The sequence below is a fragment of the Vulpes vulpes genome, chromosome 1 (genome assembly GCF_048418805.1).
Source record: "Vulpes vulpes isolate BD-2025 chromosome 1, VulVul3, whole genome shotgun sequence".
Taxonomy (NCBI): Eukaryota; Metazoa; Chordata; class Mammalia; order Carnivora; family Canidae; genus Vulpes; species Vulpes vulpes.
In genome coordinates, this window is record NC_132780.1 from 195,201,190 (window position 1) to 195,221,456 (window position 20,267).

The 20,267-nt window shown below is 38.5% G+C and overlaps 1 protein-coding gene across 1 annotated transcript in view; it reads left to right on the forward strand.

The window, feature by feature from the left end:
• Positions 1-20,267, forward strand: part of FIG4 (FIG4 phosphoinositide 5-phosphatase) — a 124,756-nt gene that overhangs the window by 51,428 nt on the left and 53,061 nt on the right. The window contains exons 13-16 of the mRNA XM_026005797.2: positions 1,264-1,309; positions 2,821-2,969; positions 4,140-4,306; positions 17,251-17,389. Of these exons, the coding sequence (XP_025861582.1) occupies positions 1,264-1,309; positions 2,821-2,969; positions 4,140-4,306; positions 17,251-17,389 (501 nt within the window). The remainder of the gene's footprint in view (positions 1-1,263; positions 1,310-2,820; positions 2,970-4,139; positions 4,307-17,250; positions 17,390-20,267) is intronic.

The following is a 20,267-nucleotide window of genomic DNA, read 5'->3' on the forward strand; positions in this document are numbered from 1 at the left end:
AGAATTGTTTACAAAAAAAAAGAAAAGCAAAGAGCAAAGAACAATCAACTGTAGTGGGTATGTCTTAGAAATCATCTTTTCGTTATAGTTTGAATTTTAGGGTACCTGTGACAGTGGTTCCCAAGACCATTCCCCAGCTCAATGATGTAGTAGGAAAACTCAAAGTACTCAGCATATTGTTGTACCCATGGCTGTGATTTATTAAGTTCAGAGGATACAAGGCAAAATTATCACAGGAAAAGGCACATATGGCACAGTCCAGAGGAAATAGGTGAAGCTTTCAGAGTCCTCTCCTAATGGGGTCACACAGAACATGCATAATTCCCCTGACAACTTGTTTTCACAGCACGTGTGAAATGTTGCCAATCAGAGGAGATGATTAGATACCCAGTGCCATGGTTTTTTATTGGAGGCCGGGCCCCTGGGCAGCTTCTGCTTGGCACATACCAAAATTCCTTACTCCCATAAGGAAAGAGGATCTTCAGTAAAACCATATTGTTTCTACAGACAGCTTAGGCATGGTGATCACTCTTACCTGTCTGGGAATGGTGGGAACATGAGTTCCCAGATGCCAGCTAAGGGCCAGCCATATAGGCAGGTGTTTCTGAGGATAGCAGGCAGGCCTGTTGTGTTAGCTCTCTTCTGTACTGCACCTTCTTTTAAATAATTAAAATATTCTAAGAAATTAAAATGTTTTAAATCATTAAAAGTATCAATATCATTATATTAGCACTTAGAACATATTCCCAGGCATTCATTAGCACGTGGAGAAAAGAATAAGTAGAAAGGAAAATAATTAGGTCTGCAAAAACAACCAACCAATGCAACAAAGCTCCACGAAATGATGCTGGAGGAAGTAGAGAATCTTAATATTGATGGGAGAAGGATAAGACTTGGAAGATTTTATTAGAAAGATGCCCTGCAATTACTATTCATGTCTGTAGAAACCAAACAGGAAATGGCCTTAAATTAAAGCAAGAGAGATTTTGGTTGAACATGGGTGACAAATGCCTGAGTGTGGGACACGGGGGCAAGTTAAAATGCTTCTTTCCTGGGTTCCCTGTGAGGAAAGAGAGCATGGATAGCACTCCATCTCGGTTATTTGTATAGTCACTTACCAGAAAGAATGAAAATAAGCAGAATCAGCTGAGTATTCTGGTGCACTCAGGCCTATTACTTTGATTCTTTATAAAGAGCTGGAACAAAAAATGAATAGAGATTATGCTGTTAAAATTTTTCTTAAACGTCTATTTTTAAACACAGGTGGAATGAACTAGGAGGATGTGTGATTCCCACTGGTCGCCTGCAGGTATAGATGATACTATATTAATAATAAAAAGAATCTGTATTTGTAGTGTATGATGTTTTCTGAAAGCATCCATGAGAAAGAGATACTTCTTATTTAATGCAAAATTATTAACTGTCTGGGAATGATTTTTAAAAGCCTAACTGCTAGGGATCCCTGGGTGGCGCAGCGGTTTAGCGCCTGCCTTTGGCCCAGGGCACGATCCTGGGGATCCAGGATCGAATCCCATGTCGGGCTTCCAGTGCATGGAGCCTGCTTCTCCCTCTGCCTGTGTCTCTGCCTCTCTCTTTGTGTGACTATCATAAATAAATAAAAATTTAAAAAAAAAAAAAGCCTAACTGCTAGTATTTAACTGGCAAATGATGTGCAGCCAAAATAATAATGGCCTGTGTATTTTTTCTATACATTATAAATTTTATTCTTGAGAATCAAAATATTAACAGAAATGGGAAAAGAATAAATTAGAACCACTTTGGAAAATGAGCCAGAAATAATCACTTATACATATGTTAATTATGCTCCAGAAAGATATGACCTCAACTACTGAATATTTGGTCTATACCAATATATAGGAGATATATCAGAAAAATACATATACTTTACTAATTGGTACATGTGGAAAATGTTAGCTAGCTGTTTTATCTTAAACTCAGGGAGAAAATTCATATATAGACTAGAAGATGTAATGATGCCATTGCATCAATATTAAGTGAGCAGCAAATATAACCTTTTATACTGTTCTTCCTTATTTGTTCAGGAATAATACCCTGCCTACAGCTTTTCTTCTATTTTTTTTAAATTAATTTTTATTGGTGTTCAATTTACCAACATACAGAAAAACACCCAGTGCTCATCCTGTCAAGTGTCCGCCTCAGTGCCCGTCACCCCCTCCACCCCCCGCCCTCCTCCCCTTCCACCACCCCTAGTTCGTTTCCCAGAGTTAGGAGTCTTTATGTTCTGTCTCCCTTCCTGATATTTCCCAACATTTCTTTTCCCTTCCTTTATATTCCCTTTCACTATTATTTATATTCCCCAAATGAATGAGAACATACGATGTTTGTCCTTCTCCGATTGACTTATTTCACTCAGCATAATACCCTCCAGTTCCATCCACTTTGAAGCAAATGGTGGGTATTTGTCGTTTCTAATTGCTGAGTAATGTTCCATTGTATACATAGACCACATCTTCTTTATCCATTCATCTTTCGATGGACACCGAGGCTCCTTCCACAGTTTGGCTATTGTGGACATTGCTGCTAGAAACATCGGGGTGCAGGTGTCCCGGCGTTTCATTGCATCTGGATCTTTGGGGTAAATCCCCAGCAGTGCAATTGCTGGGTCGTAGGGCAGGTCTATTTTTAACTCTTTGAGGAACCTCCACACAGTTTTCCAGAGTGGCTACACCAGTTCACATTCCCACCTTTTCTTCTATTTTTTAATAAAAGAGATCTAAAGTGAGATAATAGTTTTGGTCACTGAATAATGGGTGAAAGTCTTAACTTATTTCTCTTTAGACTGGTGTTCTTCGAACCAACTGTGTAGACTGTTTAGACCGCACTAACACAGCACAGTTTATGGTGGGAAAATGTGCTCTGGCTTATCAGCTGTACTCCTTGGGACTGATCGACAAGCCTAATCTACAATTTGATACAGACGCAGTTAGGTAAATCTTATTTTCTGCCTTTTGAATGCTGGTAATAACAGAAAGCAAAACTGATTAATAATAATGACTTCTGTGAACTTGTTTCTTCTTTTAGCTTCTCAAAAATTATGTTGCTAAAAGACCTTTTTTCAAATTAATTATGTAATATTTCTATTAAAGACCTGTGTTGCCATGTTATTGCCATGGTTTTTGTTATTTTTTGTTTGTGTTAATTATCAATAAGTACTGTGCTCTTTAGATAAATCCAGAGTGCCTTAGACAAATATAGACTAGTGGGTTTTTTAAAAAATAAATCCAAGGGCACCTGGTCATGATCTCAGGGTCCTTAGCTCAGGTCATGATCTCAGGGTCTTGGGACTGAGCCCCAAGTTGGGCTCTCTGCTCAGCATGGAGTTGGCTTGAGATTCTTTCCCCCTCCCTCTTCCCTCTTTACTCCTCCCTACCCCACTCATGCACACTCTCTTTCTCAAATAAATAAATAAATAAAATCTTAAAAAACAAAAAAAACAAATCCAGAGAGCATTAGAAAGAAAAAGTCATGTGCCTTCATACATTTTGAATTAAAAATATAAGACATGTAAAAGATTGATTCTTCATTAAAGGTTACTGTTTCTTCACTGTCCATTGGATCTATGGCACTGCATGAAGTGCAATTTCTTAAAAATACAGTGACGGTTGTTATTGGTCATCTGAGGTAGTCATAAAGGCTCTGTTGAGGAAAATGATCAGCTTCCAAATGGCCAGATCCACAGATATCACAGCACTGAAAATTTTAACAGGCACCTGAAGAAATACAAGATTCAAACGTGTTTTTAGAAAAGAATATGGTTTATCTGTCAGTGACAAGAGCATGTCCTTTTTTCAGAAAGGTAGAAAATTCTGTTGTGGGAGGTAAATTGATCTGGCTGGCTGAATATAGGACTCTTTCAGTAAGGTTAGAACCACTTTGGTCTGGCTTTGGTGGGCTATGTTTTTAGTGCCCCCACTTCCATGTTAGTGTTTTCTATGACTTTGGTACTTATTAGACTATTACTATAGCATGTATTTTGCATGTGCATTTATCATCAAGAATCTCCTTGAAAGGCTCATAGGAATTCATATGTGGCTAAGTGAACAACATGTATAATGCTTTTGGTAAATTTTTTTAATGTTTGTTTTTCTTTGGTTTAGGTTATTTGAGGAACTCTATGAAGATCATGGGGATACCCTGTCCCTTCAGTATGGTGGTTCTCAACTTGTTCATCGTGTAAAAACCTACAGAAAGATAGCACCATGGACCCAGCACTCAAAAGATATCATGCAGACCCTGTCTAGATATTACAGCAATGCCTTTTCAGGTAATTCCGGAATAATAAGCATTTCTAAGACTTTACCTGATACGCATTTTACTTCTTATACATACAGCTTTTTTTAAGTAGTCACTATAAGTAAAGTCAGAATTACATATTTTAAAAGTTTAGAATAGAATCTCGCTTAGAAGGTGCTCAATAAACATTTGTCCAATAAATAAAGGAATGAACTTTATGTTTTAAATAGTGCAGTTTTGCATTTTGCCACCCATAATAGATTTTAAATAATGCAGAATACTTAAAAAAAGTTTTTTTAAAAGATTTTACTTATTTGTGAGAGAGAGAGAGAGAGAATGGGAACACAAGTGAGCAGAGAGGGACAGAGGGAGAGGGAGAAGCAGGCTTCTCGCTGAGCAGGGAGCCCAATGAAGGGCTTGATCCAAGGACCCCAAGATCATGATCTGACCTGAAGGCAGATGCTCAACCAACTGAGCCACCCAGACGACCCAGCAATGCAGAGTACTTTGATTCCTTGGCTTCTGTCACATTGCAATCCATAGATAAATTTGTTTGAGGGTACTTAATCATTATTTTTTTTAAACAGGGTTCATAGTCTTGACAAGCTAATTTTTCAAATGTCAACTAGAAATGAATAGTAGCATTAACACTAAATTATATCTTGTTTTGTGACTTGTGAGTACTGAAAGTAACAAGTTGTTAAAATGGTACTTCTGCTGCCACCATCCTGATAGAATTTCCAACACAGTAGATATCACAGACCGAATCCTCATATTCTGCTCTTGGATAGACCCCCTGGAGCTGTTAACCTTGGGTTGCTGCATAGCAAACCAGAGGACGGGCTGAAGAGAGGGCTGCCATGTTGGGAATGGCCTGCCCTCCTAGATGTGGTTGGGCCTAAGGATCTTTGAATGTTTACTGGTGACCAGACATAGGCTTCATGAGGGAGGGTGCTAGCATGAGATTGACCTCAGTCCTGGCCACAGGACCCCTAGCAGCAAGAACCAGGAGGTGATCACTGCATTCTTCAGGAAGGAGTTTTAAGATACTGATAGGAAAAGATGCTTGGTCCACACCAAGGAAACCATGAGAGAGTCCCTATGATGGGAACTTCTGAAGCATGCATGAAAGCACCCATAAGAGTGAGCTTTCAGCATTTTCCATTCCCAGAGAGAAGACAAAGTCAGTTTGCTATGCTGCAATACAAATGTGTTAGTTTTCGATGGTGTGTAACAAATTACTAAAAACAGCCTGAGACAACATGCGTTTATTATTCCACAATGTCCATGGGTCAGAAGTCCAGGCACAGCTTACCTGGATTTTCTGCATAGAGTCTTACAGAGCTGCAGTTAGGATGTCAGCCAGGTGGTGGTCTCATCTGGAGGTCTGACTAGGGAAGGATTTACTCCCTGCTTGCCTGTTTGTTGGTGGAATTCAGTTCCTTATAGTTTTCTGTGACTGTAGGACTCCTAGTAACTTCCTTCTTCGCAGCCAGCAAGGGGAAGTGAGTCTCTAGAAATGAGTCTGCTAGCAAGAGAGTCTTGTAATTGTGGGAGTGATGGTGCATCCCTTTCCCATATCCCATTGTTCAGAAGCAAATCATAGATCCCAGCCCCACACAAGGGAAATCTGTGTCAGTTTGCTAGGGCTGCTGTAACAAAATAGCACAAACTGGATGACTCAAAACAATAGAGACTATTCTAGAGGCTAAAAGTCCAACATCAAGTTGTTGGGCCAGTCACCTTCTGAAACCAATAAGTGAGACACCTTATTCACTTCTTCCTAATTTCTGGTAGTTTGCCAGCATTCCTTGGTGTTCTTGGCTTGCAGCTGTAGCACCTCAGTCTCTCCCTCCGTGGTTACATGGCCTCCTTCCTTCATGTATCTATGTCTGTGTCAGATTTCCCTTGTCTTACAAGGACAGTTTACCTATTGCATTAGGGCCCATCCTAATTTAGTATGACATCATTTTAACTTGATTCCATCAGCAGAGACCCTATTTTCAAATACAATTATACATTCACAGGAATTGGGGTTAGGGCTGCAATGTATCTTTTGGGCAAGACAGTTCACCCCATAGCAGAGAGTATCATTCTAAGGTGCGAAGACCAGGAGGGGGGTGAGTCATAGAGTCCACCTTGGAGCTCACCACATCAAGTTAAAACCTTCCCTGTTCACACACTGTGGAGGAGCCAGAGACTGGTTCCTAGCCTGGTGGGTGTGGGAGGGAAGTACAAGGCAATCTAGAGGCCCCGCCTACCTTGATGTCCTGTCATTTACTCCATTCCTACCCTCTGTTGCTACTCTCCAGACACACTGACCCTCTCACAGTTTCCTGAATAAATTAGGCTGCTTCCGCCACAGGTTTAATTGCATGTTGGTCCACCCATTGGAATACAGGACTGCAGTCTTCTCCTAATTCCTAGCCAACCTTTAGAGCTCACTCTACTTTAATTAACTTCCTCAAAGAAAGTCATCCAGTGTTTGTTCTCATGGTGTTTTGTGCTTTTCCGTTGTAGCACGTAGTGCAATTGTGTGGTTAAATCATTACCTGTGCAATTAGTTCCTGCCATGGGACCTGAGAGCCCCATGTGTGGCTTCTTCACCACAGTGTCTTCAGTCCTTTGCTCTTGGCACACAAAATATATGTGGGATAAACTAATAAATGCATGAGTTAATTTGTTACCTCTGTTTTACCCAATTCCTCCTTTCCTAAAATTAAAAAATTGATAGGACTAAGTATGCCAGCCTCAGAGCAGGTAGCCTATCAGCAATGCTTTTAGTCTGTTCAGATTATTAATTTTGAAATCACGAGCCCATCATAGTATTCTGAGTAAGCTCAACGTGTAATATAAACCACAGAGTCCACTATGGACCTTAAGAGTATTTAGATAGTCCTCTCTATGCCTGACTCCTTGAGCTGGGTTCAAAACTTAAAACTCAAGTATCCAAGCAAAACTTGAGAGTTAGGGAAATAGAATTTAGGAGTTCTGGCCTGTGGCATAAGTTTAAATTCCGGATTTCTAAAGTAAAAATATTTATGTATTTCCATCATCCTTTATTATACTAGGCTCTGGCTCCCAGTGAAGACCTTAATATGTATTGATGTATTCAAATTGGCTACAATGTGAGTTAGAAGTAATTAATTACTATCAATCAGCAAAACACAAATTGTAATTGGTTTCATTTGTTTTTACCAATTAAAACAGTAATTAAGGTTATCTTTCTAAAGGCATTCTTATTGGCTATGCTCTGTTGAACTAGTTTCTTTAGGGCTTCTGTAACAAAATCAAGCTGAGTGGCCTGAAGCAGCAGAAATCTATTTAATCTCACAGTTCTGGAGGCAGGAAGTCCAAAATCAGGGTATAAGCAGGGCCATGCTCCCTCCGATGGCTCTGGGGGAGGATCCTTACTGGCTTCTTAGCTTCTGATACTTTCTGGTGGTCCATGGCTTACAACTGCAGCACTTTAATTTCTACCTCTAACATTGTCTGACATCTTCTCCCTGTGTCTGTGTCTACATGGCATTTTCTCTGTGAGTCTCTCTCTTCTTGTGAGGACATGAGTCATACTGGATTATGGGCTGCCCAATGTAGGGTGACTGCATCTTAACTGGATTATATCTGCAAAGACTCAACTTCCAAATAGGGTCACATGCACAGGTCCCAGGGCTTAAGGCTTCAGAATATCTTTTGGGAGGATACAGTTCAACCTGTTAACACTTGTGTAAGTTGTGTGCCAACAAGTACGTATCTCTCTGGGGGTGAGTTATCGTGGAAAATGTTGAAAACTGCCCTGATGGAGAGGGAACATCCACTCTCTGCCTCTATCATCTATGTTGTGCCTGTGATGGGAATCATTATTGACAGATAAGGACCAAGTAAAGTGTTTTTAAATAATACGAGGGGACAGGGAGAATGACTATGGAGCTGTACATCATTTAAAAACCAAGGAGGACTATTAAAAGATAGAAGATGGTTGTGAAAAGGTGTAATACGCACATAATGGAAAGGTAGAGCAGAATTGTGGTCAACTGAAAGGGGGAACTACTATGAAAACAATTATTTTATGAATAATGTGGCTAAAACAGACTTTATTTTGAGAAGCATGATGTCATCGGGGTATACAACTTATTTTAAAATTACAGTGGATATCATATAATGATAAAATAATTATGGAAGCATCTTCATTAAAGCAATCAAGATAATTTTACAAAACTTAACCTCCTCATGTTATTCCTCAGGAAAATACTTGAAAATAGGTTGTTAGGAATTTTTTCCCCCTTGTTACCAAAAAAATTTAATGTTGACAGGCAAAAGCAAATTAAGTCAAAAGATAAGCTAGGGAGAAATTTGAAACCTACCAAAAAATGCTAATTTCCTTTAGAAACATTTATATATTAATATAAAGAGACCAGTATTTCAACAGAAGAAATGAGCGAAAGACACATATACATATAGTTCATAGGGAAGGAAATGGAAATAGATTCTAAACATATGAAAGAAAGTTTAACCTCATGCATAATAAGAAAAATAAAATTATAGTAGGGTACCACTTCATACATCAGCAAAGATCAAAAAGATTGGCACTACTTTGTTGGCATGGGGAAACAGGACACCTGAGAGTGTTTTGTGTCATTGAAATCTAGTTGATACACAATATTATATTAGTTGCAGGTATACAACATAGTGATTCAACATTTATATATACTATGAAGTAATCATCATGGTAAATCTAGCTACTATCTGTTACCCATACAAAATTGTTATGATATTATTAACTATATTTTCTATGTTATACATTGCAACCCCATGTCTTATTTAATTGTAATTGGAAGTTTGTACCTTTTAATCCCCTTCCCCTAATTTGCCCAATTCTCTCTCTCCTCTAGAAACTACCAGATTGTTCTCTATATCTGTGAGTCTGTTTCTGTTTTGTTACTTTGTTAATTTGTGTTATTTTTTAGATTCCACGTGTAAGTGAAATTGTAGAATATTTGTCTTTCTGTCTGACTTATTTCACCTACCATAATACCCTCTAGGTCTATCCAGATTTCATTCTTTTTTATAGGTGAGTAATATTGTGTGTGTGTGTCCGTGTGTGTGTACATACACATATACCACATCTTTTTATCCATTCACCTGTTGATGGACACTCAAGTTGCATTCATATCCTGGCTGTTGTAAATAATGCTACAATGAACGTAGAGGTACATCTTTTTGAATTAGTGTTTTTGGGTTTTTTTGGGTAAATACTTAGAAGTGGAATTGCCAGATCATATGGTAGTTCTAGCTTTAATTTTTTGAGGATCCTCCACACTCTTTTCCATAGTGGCCGCACCATTTTGTATTCCCACCAACAGTGTACAAGGGTTCCTTTTTCTCTGATTCCTCACCAGCACTTGTTACTTCTTGTTTTGCTTTTTTATACTAGTCATTCTGACAAATATGAGGTAATGTCTCATTGTGGTTTTGATTTGCATTTTCTTGATGGTTAGTGATGATGAGTGACTTTTCATGTGTCTGTTGGCCATCTGGATACCTTCCTTGGAGAAGTGTGTCTTCAGGTCTTCTGCCCATTTTTCAATCAGTTGTTTGGTTTGTTTGTTTTTTGTTTTGTTTTTGTTTTTGTTTTGATATTGAGTGTGTGAGTTCTTAATATATTTTGGATATTACCCTGGTATTGGGCATTTCATTTGCAGATATCTCCTCCCATTCAGTAGATTGTCTTTCATTTGTTGATGACTTTCTTCATTGTGCAAAAGTTTTTTAGCTTGATATAGTCCCATTTCTTTATTTTTACTTCTATTGCCCTAGGTTGTTAGGAATTTTATCATTGGTTTGTATAGACAGATTATTGCTATATAGGCAACCTATCTAAGTCTCTTTCATGATCATTTAAAAAAAACATTCTTGAGGCTTCACATGTTAACATGCTTTGAGGTTTGTCTTTAAGAAGTACCTTTGGTTTTTAACATAGTTGGTTACATCGGCAGTTGGAGGATGCCAACAAGAAGGGATACCTAGGTACTCCCTTCAGATGGTAGGAAGAGCTTTATAATTATAACTGCCTGAAGCACCTTGTTAACCTAACTTTTTTTTTTTTTTTTACATTTACATTTTGGTAAGCTGAATTTTCTTATTGAAACTTACTGAATTTAAATCCTACTATAAGAAATATAAAAAAGAAAAAAGCTATAGGAGTCCTTCAGCAGTTAATAATAGATCTGCTGTGTACATGCATACATACACACACGTGCAATTTAAAATTGTGGTGCATGTGTGTGCATGCATGGAGGGGAATCATGTCTTTCTCAAACAGAGATTTTAAAAAAGAAAAGTTTACAAGGTAAAGACTGCAAAGCGTACCACACATGGGAAACATGTGGAGGTGGCATCACTCAGCTTTATGATAGTGCTGTAAGGTAGTGGGAGGTACCCCCCCCCCCACTCTGCTCACCACTAGAACAGGGGCATGCAAGGGAGGAAGAGATTTTAATTTATCAAGACTAGTGAGACAGCCTTCTCAAGTCATGCTTCTAACAGCAGGTTTAGAGTAGATGAGCTGGGTTTGGCTCTAGCAGGAAGAAGACACTAGGCAAAATGTTTTAAGAAATTTTAAGTAACAATAATTATTCGCCTCTCCTGCAACCAAAGCAGTTAAACATGGCAAGAGAAAAAGTTGCAGCTAATTACTCTCACTTTAAACTGCCTGCAGCTCTCCAAAGGACACTCAAAACAGCCTTCCAGTCTTACTGCATTTCTTACATATATTCATACTAGGCAGGTACCATTTGGAAATGACCACTTTCCAAAAGGACCATTTCATGTCTTCTAAAATCCACAACACCCCAATCTCAGCTGGTGGCCTTGCTTGTACATCACTGAGAACACGTCATGGAGCTGAACTTCCTCTTCATCTTCCCTCCCAATGCAGAGCCTGTCCTTACCTGCACCTGTAGTTTCTCTACTGGATGACAATGATTGGAGTAGCCCTGTCCCATCTTAGGCCTTCCCCTCCACCATGCTTTGAATCCCATCCCTTCATGCTTTCCCTGTAAGTACACTCTCATTCCTGCATATCATCGTTTCCCCTTTTCCACTGCCTCATTTCCATTAGCAAGAAAGCACTCCTTAGTATTCTCCCTCTGACCTTTCCTTCCATCCCCAGTCCCACATCCCCCTCCAGTGACAGTCCTTTTCCTTTGCGTTCCTAATCAAAACCTCTTGAGTTCTCTGTGTGCCTGTTTCCTCTCATAGCCTGTTCTCTCCACCTGCTTCACCAGGCATCTGCCCTGTCATGCCACTGAACCTGTGGTCATCCAAATCACCAACCAACTCCATATCGCCAAATTCACTGGTCACTTCTCTGTCTTCATCTTGCTCAGCCTTTCATCAGCTCTTATCACAGGTGGCCACTCTCTGTTTCTTGAAACTCGCTTCTGTGATATCTCACTCAGTCTCCCTATTGATGTCTCCAGCCCCATTTCTAAACCCTCTTCTCTTTTCTCTCCACACTTATACCATAGGGCATCTCATCCAGCTCATAAATACCATGCACTTGACAACTCACCTTTGCGTCTCTAACCTTGACTTCTCTACTGAACATTGGACTCATTTATCCAAAAGCCCACCTAGCTAGCCTCTCTTCTTGAATACTGTGTTAGCTTTCTATAGGTTCTATAACAAATTACCACAAAATTAGCATCTTAAAACAGCACTCATGTCACAGTTTCTGTGGGTCAGAAGTCTGGGCACAGCATTACTCAGCTGTGTTCTCTGCTTAGGGTCTCACAAGGCTGGTAAAAATGAAGACAATGAGTCGAAAGAAGCCAAAGTTAAGTCAGTGTCAGCCAACCTGGGCTTTTACCTGGAGGCTTTCAGGCTCATTCAGGTTGATGGAAGAATCCTGTGCAGGTAAAGGACTGAAGTCCCCGTGGCCTTACTGGCTGTTGGCTGGGGGTCATTCTCAGTTCCCAAAGGCTGCTTGCCTTCCTTGACTTGTGGCCCCTCCATCTTCAGAGCTAGCAGTGGTACATTGAATCCTTCTTGTGCTTTCAATCTCTCCACCTTCCTTTCTACTTTCCTCTTATGCCTTTGAAGGATTCATGTGATTACAGTGGGCCCACCCAGAAAATACAGGATAATTGCCCTATCTTGAAGTCAGTGATTAGTAACCTCAATTACATCTGCAAAGTCCCTTTTGCCATGTGATAGAAAATATTTATGGGTATGACACTAGGAAGGAAAGGTCTCGAGCCCAAATTTCTTACTACCATAGAGATCTAATAAGAATCTCAAACTGATCATTTCTGAGACAGAACCTCTTGACTGACTCAAACCTGTTTCTCCACTTGCTTTTTCCACCTCAGCACCTATCACTCAGTTCAGAAACCTTGGAATCAACCCTTATTCCTATATTTTCATTACTTAGCCCCAGTGTCCCAGTCCCATCTCTCAGTGCATCTCATTGTCTCAACCTCCAAAGTACACCCTAAATGCTTTTGCCATTCTTCATCCTGACTGCTGCTGTGTTGGTGCAAGAAACGGTTATTTCTTGTCTGAACAAGTCCTGACTCAGCTCTCTACCTCCACACTTCTGCACAGCAGCCAGGGGGATCTTTTCAAAACCTAAGTCAGATAGTGACACTTGGGTGGTTCTGGGTGGTTCAGTTGGTTAAGCATCTATCTTTGGCTCAGGTCATGATTCCAGGGTCCTGAGATTGAGTCTCATGTTGGGATCCCTGTTCTGTGCAGAGCCTGCTTCTCCCTCTCCGTCTGCTGCTCCCCCTGCTTATGCTTGCTTTCTCTCTCTCTGTCAAATAAATAAATAAAATCTTAAACAACAATAACAAAAAGCTTAAGTCAGATAGCATCACGTGCCTCTTTTAAAAACCCTTCCAGGGCTTTCCATTGCACTTAAAATATGACTCTTTATGGTGACCTACAAAACTTTGCATGCCCAGGCCCCATCTGTCTCTAATGTGGCTATTTCCCTATCCACTGTCCTCCAGCCTCCCTGGCCTCCTTCCTGGTCCTGGAGCTGCCCAGTTTCTTCCTCCTTCTGGGCTTTGTGTTTGTCTGTCCTTCTGCATGGGCAGAGCACCCAGAGCTTTATGTGACCACCTCTTTCTCATTTTTACACTTCAGATGTTACTTCTTCAGATACTGCAGCCTCTACCCCTGCCCTGGCTACCCAATTTAGGTGTCCCCATCCTCTCCCTTTGCTCTCATGTCACTCTCTTTTCATTGTCTTCATAGAACTTACATCCCTTGAATGTGCCTTGTCCATTATTTCCCTATATGTATTTTTGTTTGTCAGTTGGAATGTAAGCCCCACCCCAGAGCCAGAGTCAGGCTTGTGTACTACTATGTCCCTAGTACAGAACATAGTAGGTTCTTGGGTGAATGAATGTATGGTAGTTCTTCTTTTCAGTTATGAAAGTAAGATATGTGAATTATAGAAAGCATAGAATAGTCACAATTAAATCATATAACCTTCACCTTCCAGAGATAGCCATTTGTTCATATTTAGGAGAACATAATCTTTCCATACACATAATATTTATATTCTGCTTTTGCCCTTTAGATAATGTGAGTAATCTTTATGACCTTAAATATTCTTCTACAATATGATTTTTTAGTAGCCTATGGTAGTCTGTCCTTTAGAAATATCATAATTTAGTTATTATTTTACATTTAGGTTCCTTTTAAACATTTTTAAACATATACTTTTTTTTTTTCATATCTTTGATGTTATCTTATGGAAATTCCAGAAGCATACTTTAGGTCAGAGAGTGTGGATATTTTCAGGGCTTTAACTATATAAAAAAGCCCTTTTTTATTATATAAAAAAATATATATATTTATATTTATATATATACACACACATATCTATACATACACATTTTTAAATATATATATAAATACATATACATATATATGTATTTACTTTTTGACAAGAAAAACAGACACACACACACACACACACACACATACACACATACATATCTCACAGAAACTTTGGTAAGCTGAAATGGCCTAAAGGGAAGAGTATCTCCCACTTTCCAGAAGTTTGAGTTATACCACTTTGCTTTTAGGAAAGACCTACATTGCTACAGTAATAGCTGTTTCCATAAAAGTTAAAATCCTCTTCAGATTTCTTTCCATTAACATGAACAGGTACTAATGTAGGCATTTCCCAAGCAAAGTGGCTTAATGCAGACTTTCAGAAAGCAAGTAACACCTGTGTTGCCAAATTGACTTAGAAAAAGGATACTGTATCGCAGTTAATATCCCCTCAGCAGAGTATCGAAGTGCCCATTTTGATAAGTATTTGCCACCTTAAATAGGTAAAACATGGTGTTTTGTTTTAATTTGCATTTGTTTGGTAACATAAAGTTGAATTTTGGTATGTTTGTTGTCTATTTCTGGTTTTTTTCTTTCAAAAATTCCATGTTTCTCTTTTTCTATTAGGGTGTTGATCTTTGTCTTTCTTACATTAATTGGTATTTATTTCAATATATAGTATGAAGTAGGGATCTAATTCTTTATTGTCCCCTCCCCTGCAATAGTTAAACAGTACTATTTATCGAATAATATTCCTTTCCATTACTAATTTCACAGGCCACTTCATCACAAACTTAATTTAATATTAGAATAATAAATATTCTAGTTCTAAAATATTTTTTTTGCTAACTAAAAATAAGAATTGTTACATTCAAGCCTAATCTATTTAATACATACATAATAAAACTGGTTAGTGTTTAGCTATTTGAGTGGAGTGTGAATGGTACATTACTCTTTTTTCCTTTAAAGCATGATTGAGTACAAAGATAGGTAATAATTGCCCTCTTGTTATCCATAACTACAAAGAACCCACCTGTTTCAAGCTCTTGTCCATATTCAAAGTTCTGTGTTCCTAAGGGTGGTTGTCTTATTTGCAGTCAAGAGTAGCCAGGAAAATATCCTCAGGTTCCTTAAATTGGCCTTGGAGTCCTTAGTTATAATGACCATATACATCATAGATATATATTTATGGAAACAGCAGCACATTCAGCATAAGTCTTCATTATGATCCTTCAAAGTAATATCCTTTATTTGATTGTTTCTCACATCTCACATTTTATCATACTTGCTAAAACTTAAAGGAAGCAACTATGAGGTTTCAAGGATGAAAGACTCCTTGAAAACATGACTGAAAAAACGAAAAGCTTCTGAAGATAGTATTAAGATATCTTGAGGTCCTGTATATTATGAATTATTAAGTGCCATGTAATTACTAATAAAAGCAGTATGAGGAGGGGGCCCTATGTGGCTCAGTTAAGCATCTGACACTTGGTTTTAGCTCAGGTAAGATTTCAGGGTCCTCAGATCAAGTCCCACATTGGGCACCCTGCTTGGTGAGGAGTCTGCTTGAGATTCCCCCTCTCTCCCTCTCCTTCTGCCCTTCCCCCTGCTCACACACACTCTCTTCAGAAAGAAAGAAGGAAGGAAGGAAGGAAGGAAGGAAGGAAGGAAGGAAGGAAGGAAGGAAGGAGAAAAGAAAGAAAGAAAGAAAGAAAGAAAGAAAGAAAGAAAGAAAGAAGAAAAAAGAAAAGAAAAGAAAAGAAAAGAAAAGAAAGAAAAGAAGAAAAGAAAAGAAAAGAAAAGAAAAGAAAAGGAAGGGAGGAAGGAAGGTCTTTTTTAAAAAGTGGTATGTTTACTTTTGTATTGTATAAGGAGAATGCAAATTGAGGTGATAATGTCTGCATCATTTAGTACTTGTTTTCTCTCAAAAGTGGCAAAAAGGCCCTAAATATATTACCGATATAAACACATTCCTTTTATATATTACCTTTGGCCTGAAAAGTAAATGCTACTTTAATGGAACACTTCCTGTCAAAAGTAATAATGCAAATACACGTTTGATGTGCCATATTTCATTTACTGCTTTTGCTGAAATGACCAAATAGTCCAATGAGAACAGTGTTGCTAATTTCAGAAATATCTATGTTCACCGTAGCTGTTGGAAGAAGACTGATTTTATGGTAATGTTCTCTTGTTTTGAAAGCAGTCATTTCTACTATGCTGTCTTTTTAGTTCTATGCTCATTTTCAGAAATAGGGTATTATTTAATTGTGGATGTCAGCCCCAAACTTGAATAAACAGGGCTCTGACACAAGAATGGAAGGCAGAATGAAGGGAAAGAATGAAGGGTGATACTAGGGTGTGGGGGAGATGGTGCTTCATGAGACCCTTTAGTGTTCATCATCATTTTTACCAAAATATAATTTAAAAAGGAAGGAAATACAATACATGTACATATGCAGCTAGTAATTTCGGAGTGATTGAATAGTTAGAATGAGGCTGTTATCCATGTGCCCACTTTACCTTCATTGTCAAACACAGAAGGGAATGGGCCAGACCCACAGCTGAGGGGGACAGAAAATGTGGTAAACATCGTCTCTGCTAAGGAAATGGAGAATATCTTTTCAAGGATTAGAAGTGGAAACTATGCAGAGCAACTTGTTCTAGGTTGTGCAACAGAATACGGATAGCAGTTGGATCATTTTGTTTGTTTCCCACAGCTCTGCTTGTCTTTGTAACAAAAGGGAAGATGTATTTGTTTCAGGTAGACTAAGGAATGGTGAAAATTTGTCACCCTAAAAATAAAATCACTATGGTCTGATGGCAGTTCTTGAAGATTAAGAGTCTCTCAAAATTCAAGAAGCAGTATGTGCTCACTGTCCTCTAGATTATGAGAGGAATGGAGCAAAAAAGGAAGCAGTTTGAAACAAGATTTTAATTCTGCTCAGAATCTTGGTGACTATTTTAGATTTTGTGTGTGTGCATGACTTCTGAAGTATAAATACTATTATTTTCAAAGGTGTGTTTTATGAAATCACAGTTGTACCCACATCCTCGTGAGAAAACATTCTCTTCAGTTGTATATCTCAGTAGTGGTTTCCTAAAATGCCTATTTTTGCTTTTTAGATGCCGATAGACAAGATTCCATTAATCTCTTCCTAGGAGTTTTTCATCCCACTGAAGGGAAGCCTCATCTCTGGGAACTCCCGACAGATTTTTATTTGCATCATAAAAATACCATGAGGCTTTTACCAACAAGAAGAAGGTATTTTTCTTCCTGGTCTCCTATGGAAATTCAGATTTGGTGTTACTTTGAATATGAGATACTTTCATTTTTGAGCAATAATCACCAGTTTTACTAAAAACTACTAAAGTCACCAGTTTTACTACACATTTGCCGTAAGGAATTCAGTATTGTTGGTGTCTTAATACTGGTCTGGGAAATTGTCATTAATAATTGGGGGGGTTTGCATTTTTCATAAGATAGAAAGTTTCAGAACTTCATCACTGAACGTAAGTTGTAGCTCTCTCACTAAAGCAAACCATGAACATTATTTCTGAGTGCTTCCTACAAGTTAAGGAACCCTCCCATTTAAGGAGTCAGTTTTTGATTTTTCAGGTGAGGGGTCCAAGCAGCATCACTTTGGAATTCTAATATTCTTTCTTTCCAGAAACACAGCCAGCTCTTAGTGACCCTGGCAAAATCGGGAAATGAGAGCAGTGACTCTGGTGGCAGATACCACTCCCATATCCCTTTGTACTCAGGGCTTTCTGGAGTTAATAGCTATTTCAGGTTATTTTGATGACACTTGAGTTGATATTAATATTCTCAAAAGAAATAAAGTATTTATCTGTAGTGTAGCCTCAGGGTCAGGTTGACTCTGTAGCTGGGTAACCTTGGGTTAGTTACTTAACTTCTCCCCACCTCATTTTCCTTATGTGCGAATGTGAGCAATGGGACACATTTCCCAGAGTCATCGTGAAGGTTTAGTGAGAAGACTTTCATTTCTTTTAATGGAGGCATCACGTACTAACATAGGGAGTTTTGCTACACGAGTAAAAAGTTCTCACCTAGGAGGCTGGAGACTGGTGCATTCGGCTCAAAGGCCTACAATGTCAAGTTCCCTCATAATGCTCTTCTCACAGCATCAGTTTAATATAGCCCATATTTTGTGCAACAGTGCTTCCCAAATACTATGGGGGTCACTGCCAGCCTGTGCTTAATTGTGTGGACAGGCAACTGGACAATTAGCAAGTGCTGATGTTACAGCTGTTACCAAATTCTGTGTCACTTCGGGGTGCTTAGAATATTAGGGATATGTCAGAGTTTCTGTTTCTCAGATTTGTTCTGGTAAGCTCATATTGTTGGAATAACCAGCTTGTTATTTGAGTTTCCTTCCCTATTAAAGAAGCACTGCTGATTTTCACTTTAAATGATTGCCTCTGAATTCTTGCTGATAAAAAAGTTGGAACTAATTATGTTTATTTGATGAGAGATGAGTGTAAATACCCATATTTAGCTATGGTGATACAATTGACTATGGGTAAATGTGGGTGATTTTTCCAAAATTTTGTTTCACCTTCAAGTATTAAAGCTATTAACACACAGCTTGGGAACAGCCAAAACTCAATTGTCTACTGCACAAATTAGCTAGTGTATTACACGTGTATATTAAACCACTTGCTTACCTTGAGTTATGTAACTGATAACAGGCAGGCGGTGTTGGAGCTTATTTGTGGCATCAAAAGAAGCTGCTGTTATGTCCCCATTTTCTTAAAAAAAATAAAAAAAAGGAAACTGAGGTTGCAGAGAGAATGTGTCTTGACTGAGATAATTCAGCTTGTTAGATGATTCAGCAAGAATCAGCAGCAAGCCTGCCACTGAAATAAAGTTTTATCGAAGTAGATAATATGGCTCTCTCAGTTGGTTTGGTCTCCTGTTTTTGTGGGTTCTTTGCTCCAGAATGTCACAATTCCAAAAATTAGTTTATGCTATCAACAGAAGATACTGCTCATAAATAGTACTTACAGATACTGTAACATAAATTTCAGTGTTTTTATTTTGGACTTTCCAGTGTCACCTACCTATACTGGTTATTTTAGTGACAGTTAATATTATAATTCTCAGATAAAATGAAAAATTTATTTTTTTAATCTGTATTTTTAAAAGATTTTATTTATTTATTTATGAGAGACACACAGAGAGAGAGGCAGAGACACAGGCAGAGGGAGAAGCAGGCTCCCTGCAAGGAGCCGGATGTGGGTGGGACTTGATCCCAGGACCCTGGGATCACTCCCCGAGCTGAAGGCAGATGCTCCACCACTGAGCCACCCAGGTGTCCCCAAAATGAACAATTTAGTCAGAGGCAGTTAACTGGGTGACAGCATGGACTTCAGGGTTGGGTGGGGCTGAGCTAGGATTTCTGCCAGTGTGTGACCTCAGACCTATTGAACTCTGGAAATCTTTTTTCCTCATTTGTAAAATGGAGATGACTATGTACATCTCACAGGGTCATTTTGAGGATTGAGAAAATGTGTGGGGACTACTTAGTACTGGGTCTGACACAGAATCAGCATAGTCCTCAAGCTGCCAGGCTCAGAGAGATGGCCTCTAGTTAAAATTGCTGTGACTATAGGCAAGTTACATAACTAAGTCTCAGTGGCCATTATCAGTAAAATAGAGATAATAATACTGTCTAACTTGTGCATTTTTCTGAGCATCAGATGGGTTTATATAAATGCTTAGCACATGGTAAATGCAATAGATGTCAGTACTGTGATTATTCTTTAAGGAGAAAATATTCCCTAGTTGTGACATTTATTCAAAATCTTACAGGATGACCATAAAATCTAGAAACTTAGATAATATTATTTTATCACTTATTATAATGTAATATCAATAAACACTTTACATATATTTGCTTGTGTTTCTAAACTTGATGACAGTCCTATGTTTTATACTGTGTTTACCAGTGATTTATTGTGATATATTTTTATTGAATGATAAGGGAAGGTGGAATAATTGTAGCTCTGACTAGAGTTTATCCAAAACAGGTCCTCTTGGGGTAGCTGCTTCTATTACTCAAAATCCCACATTTTTTTTTATCTGCCTTGAACCACTAAATGAAGCTTTCTTTGAATTA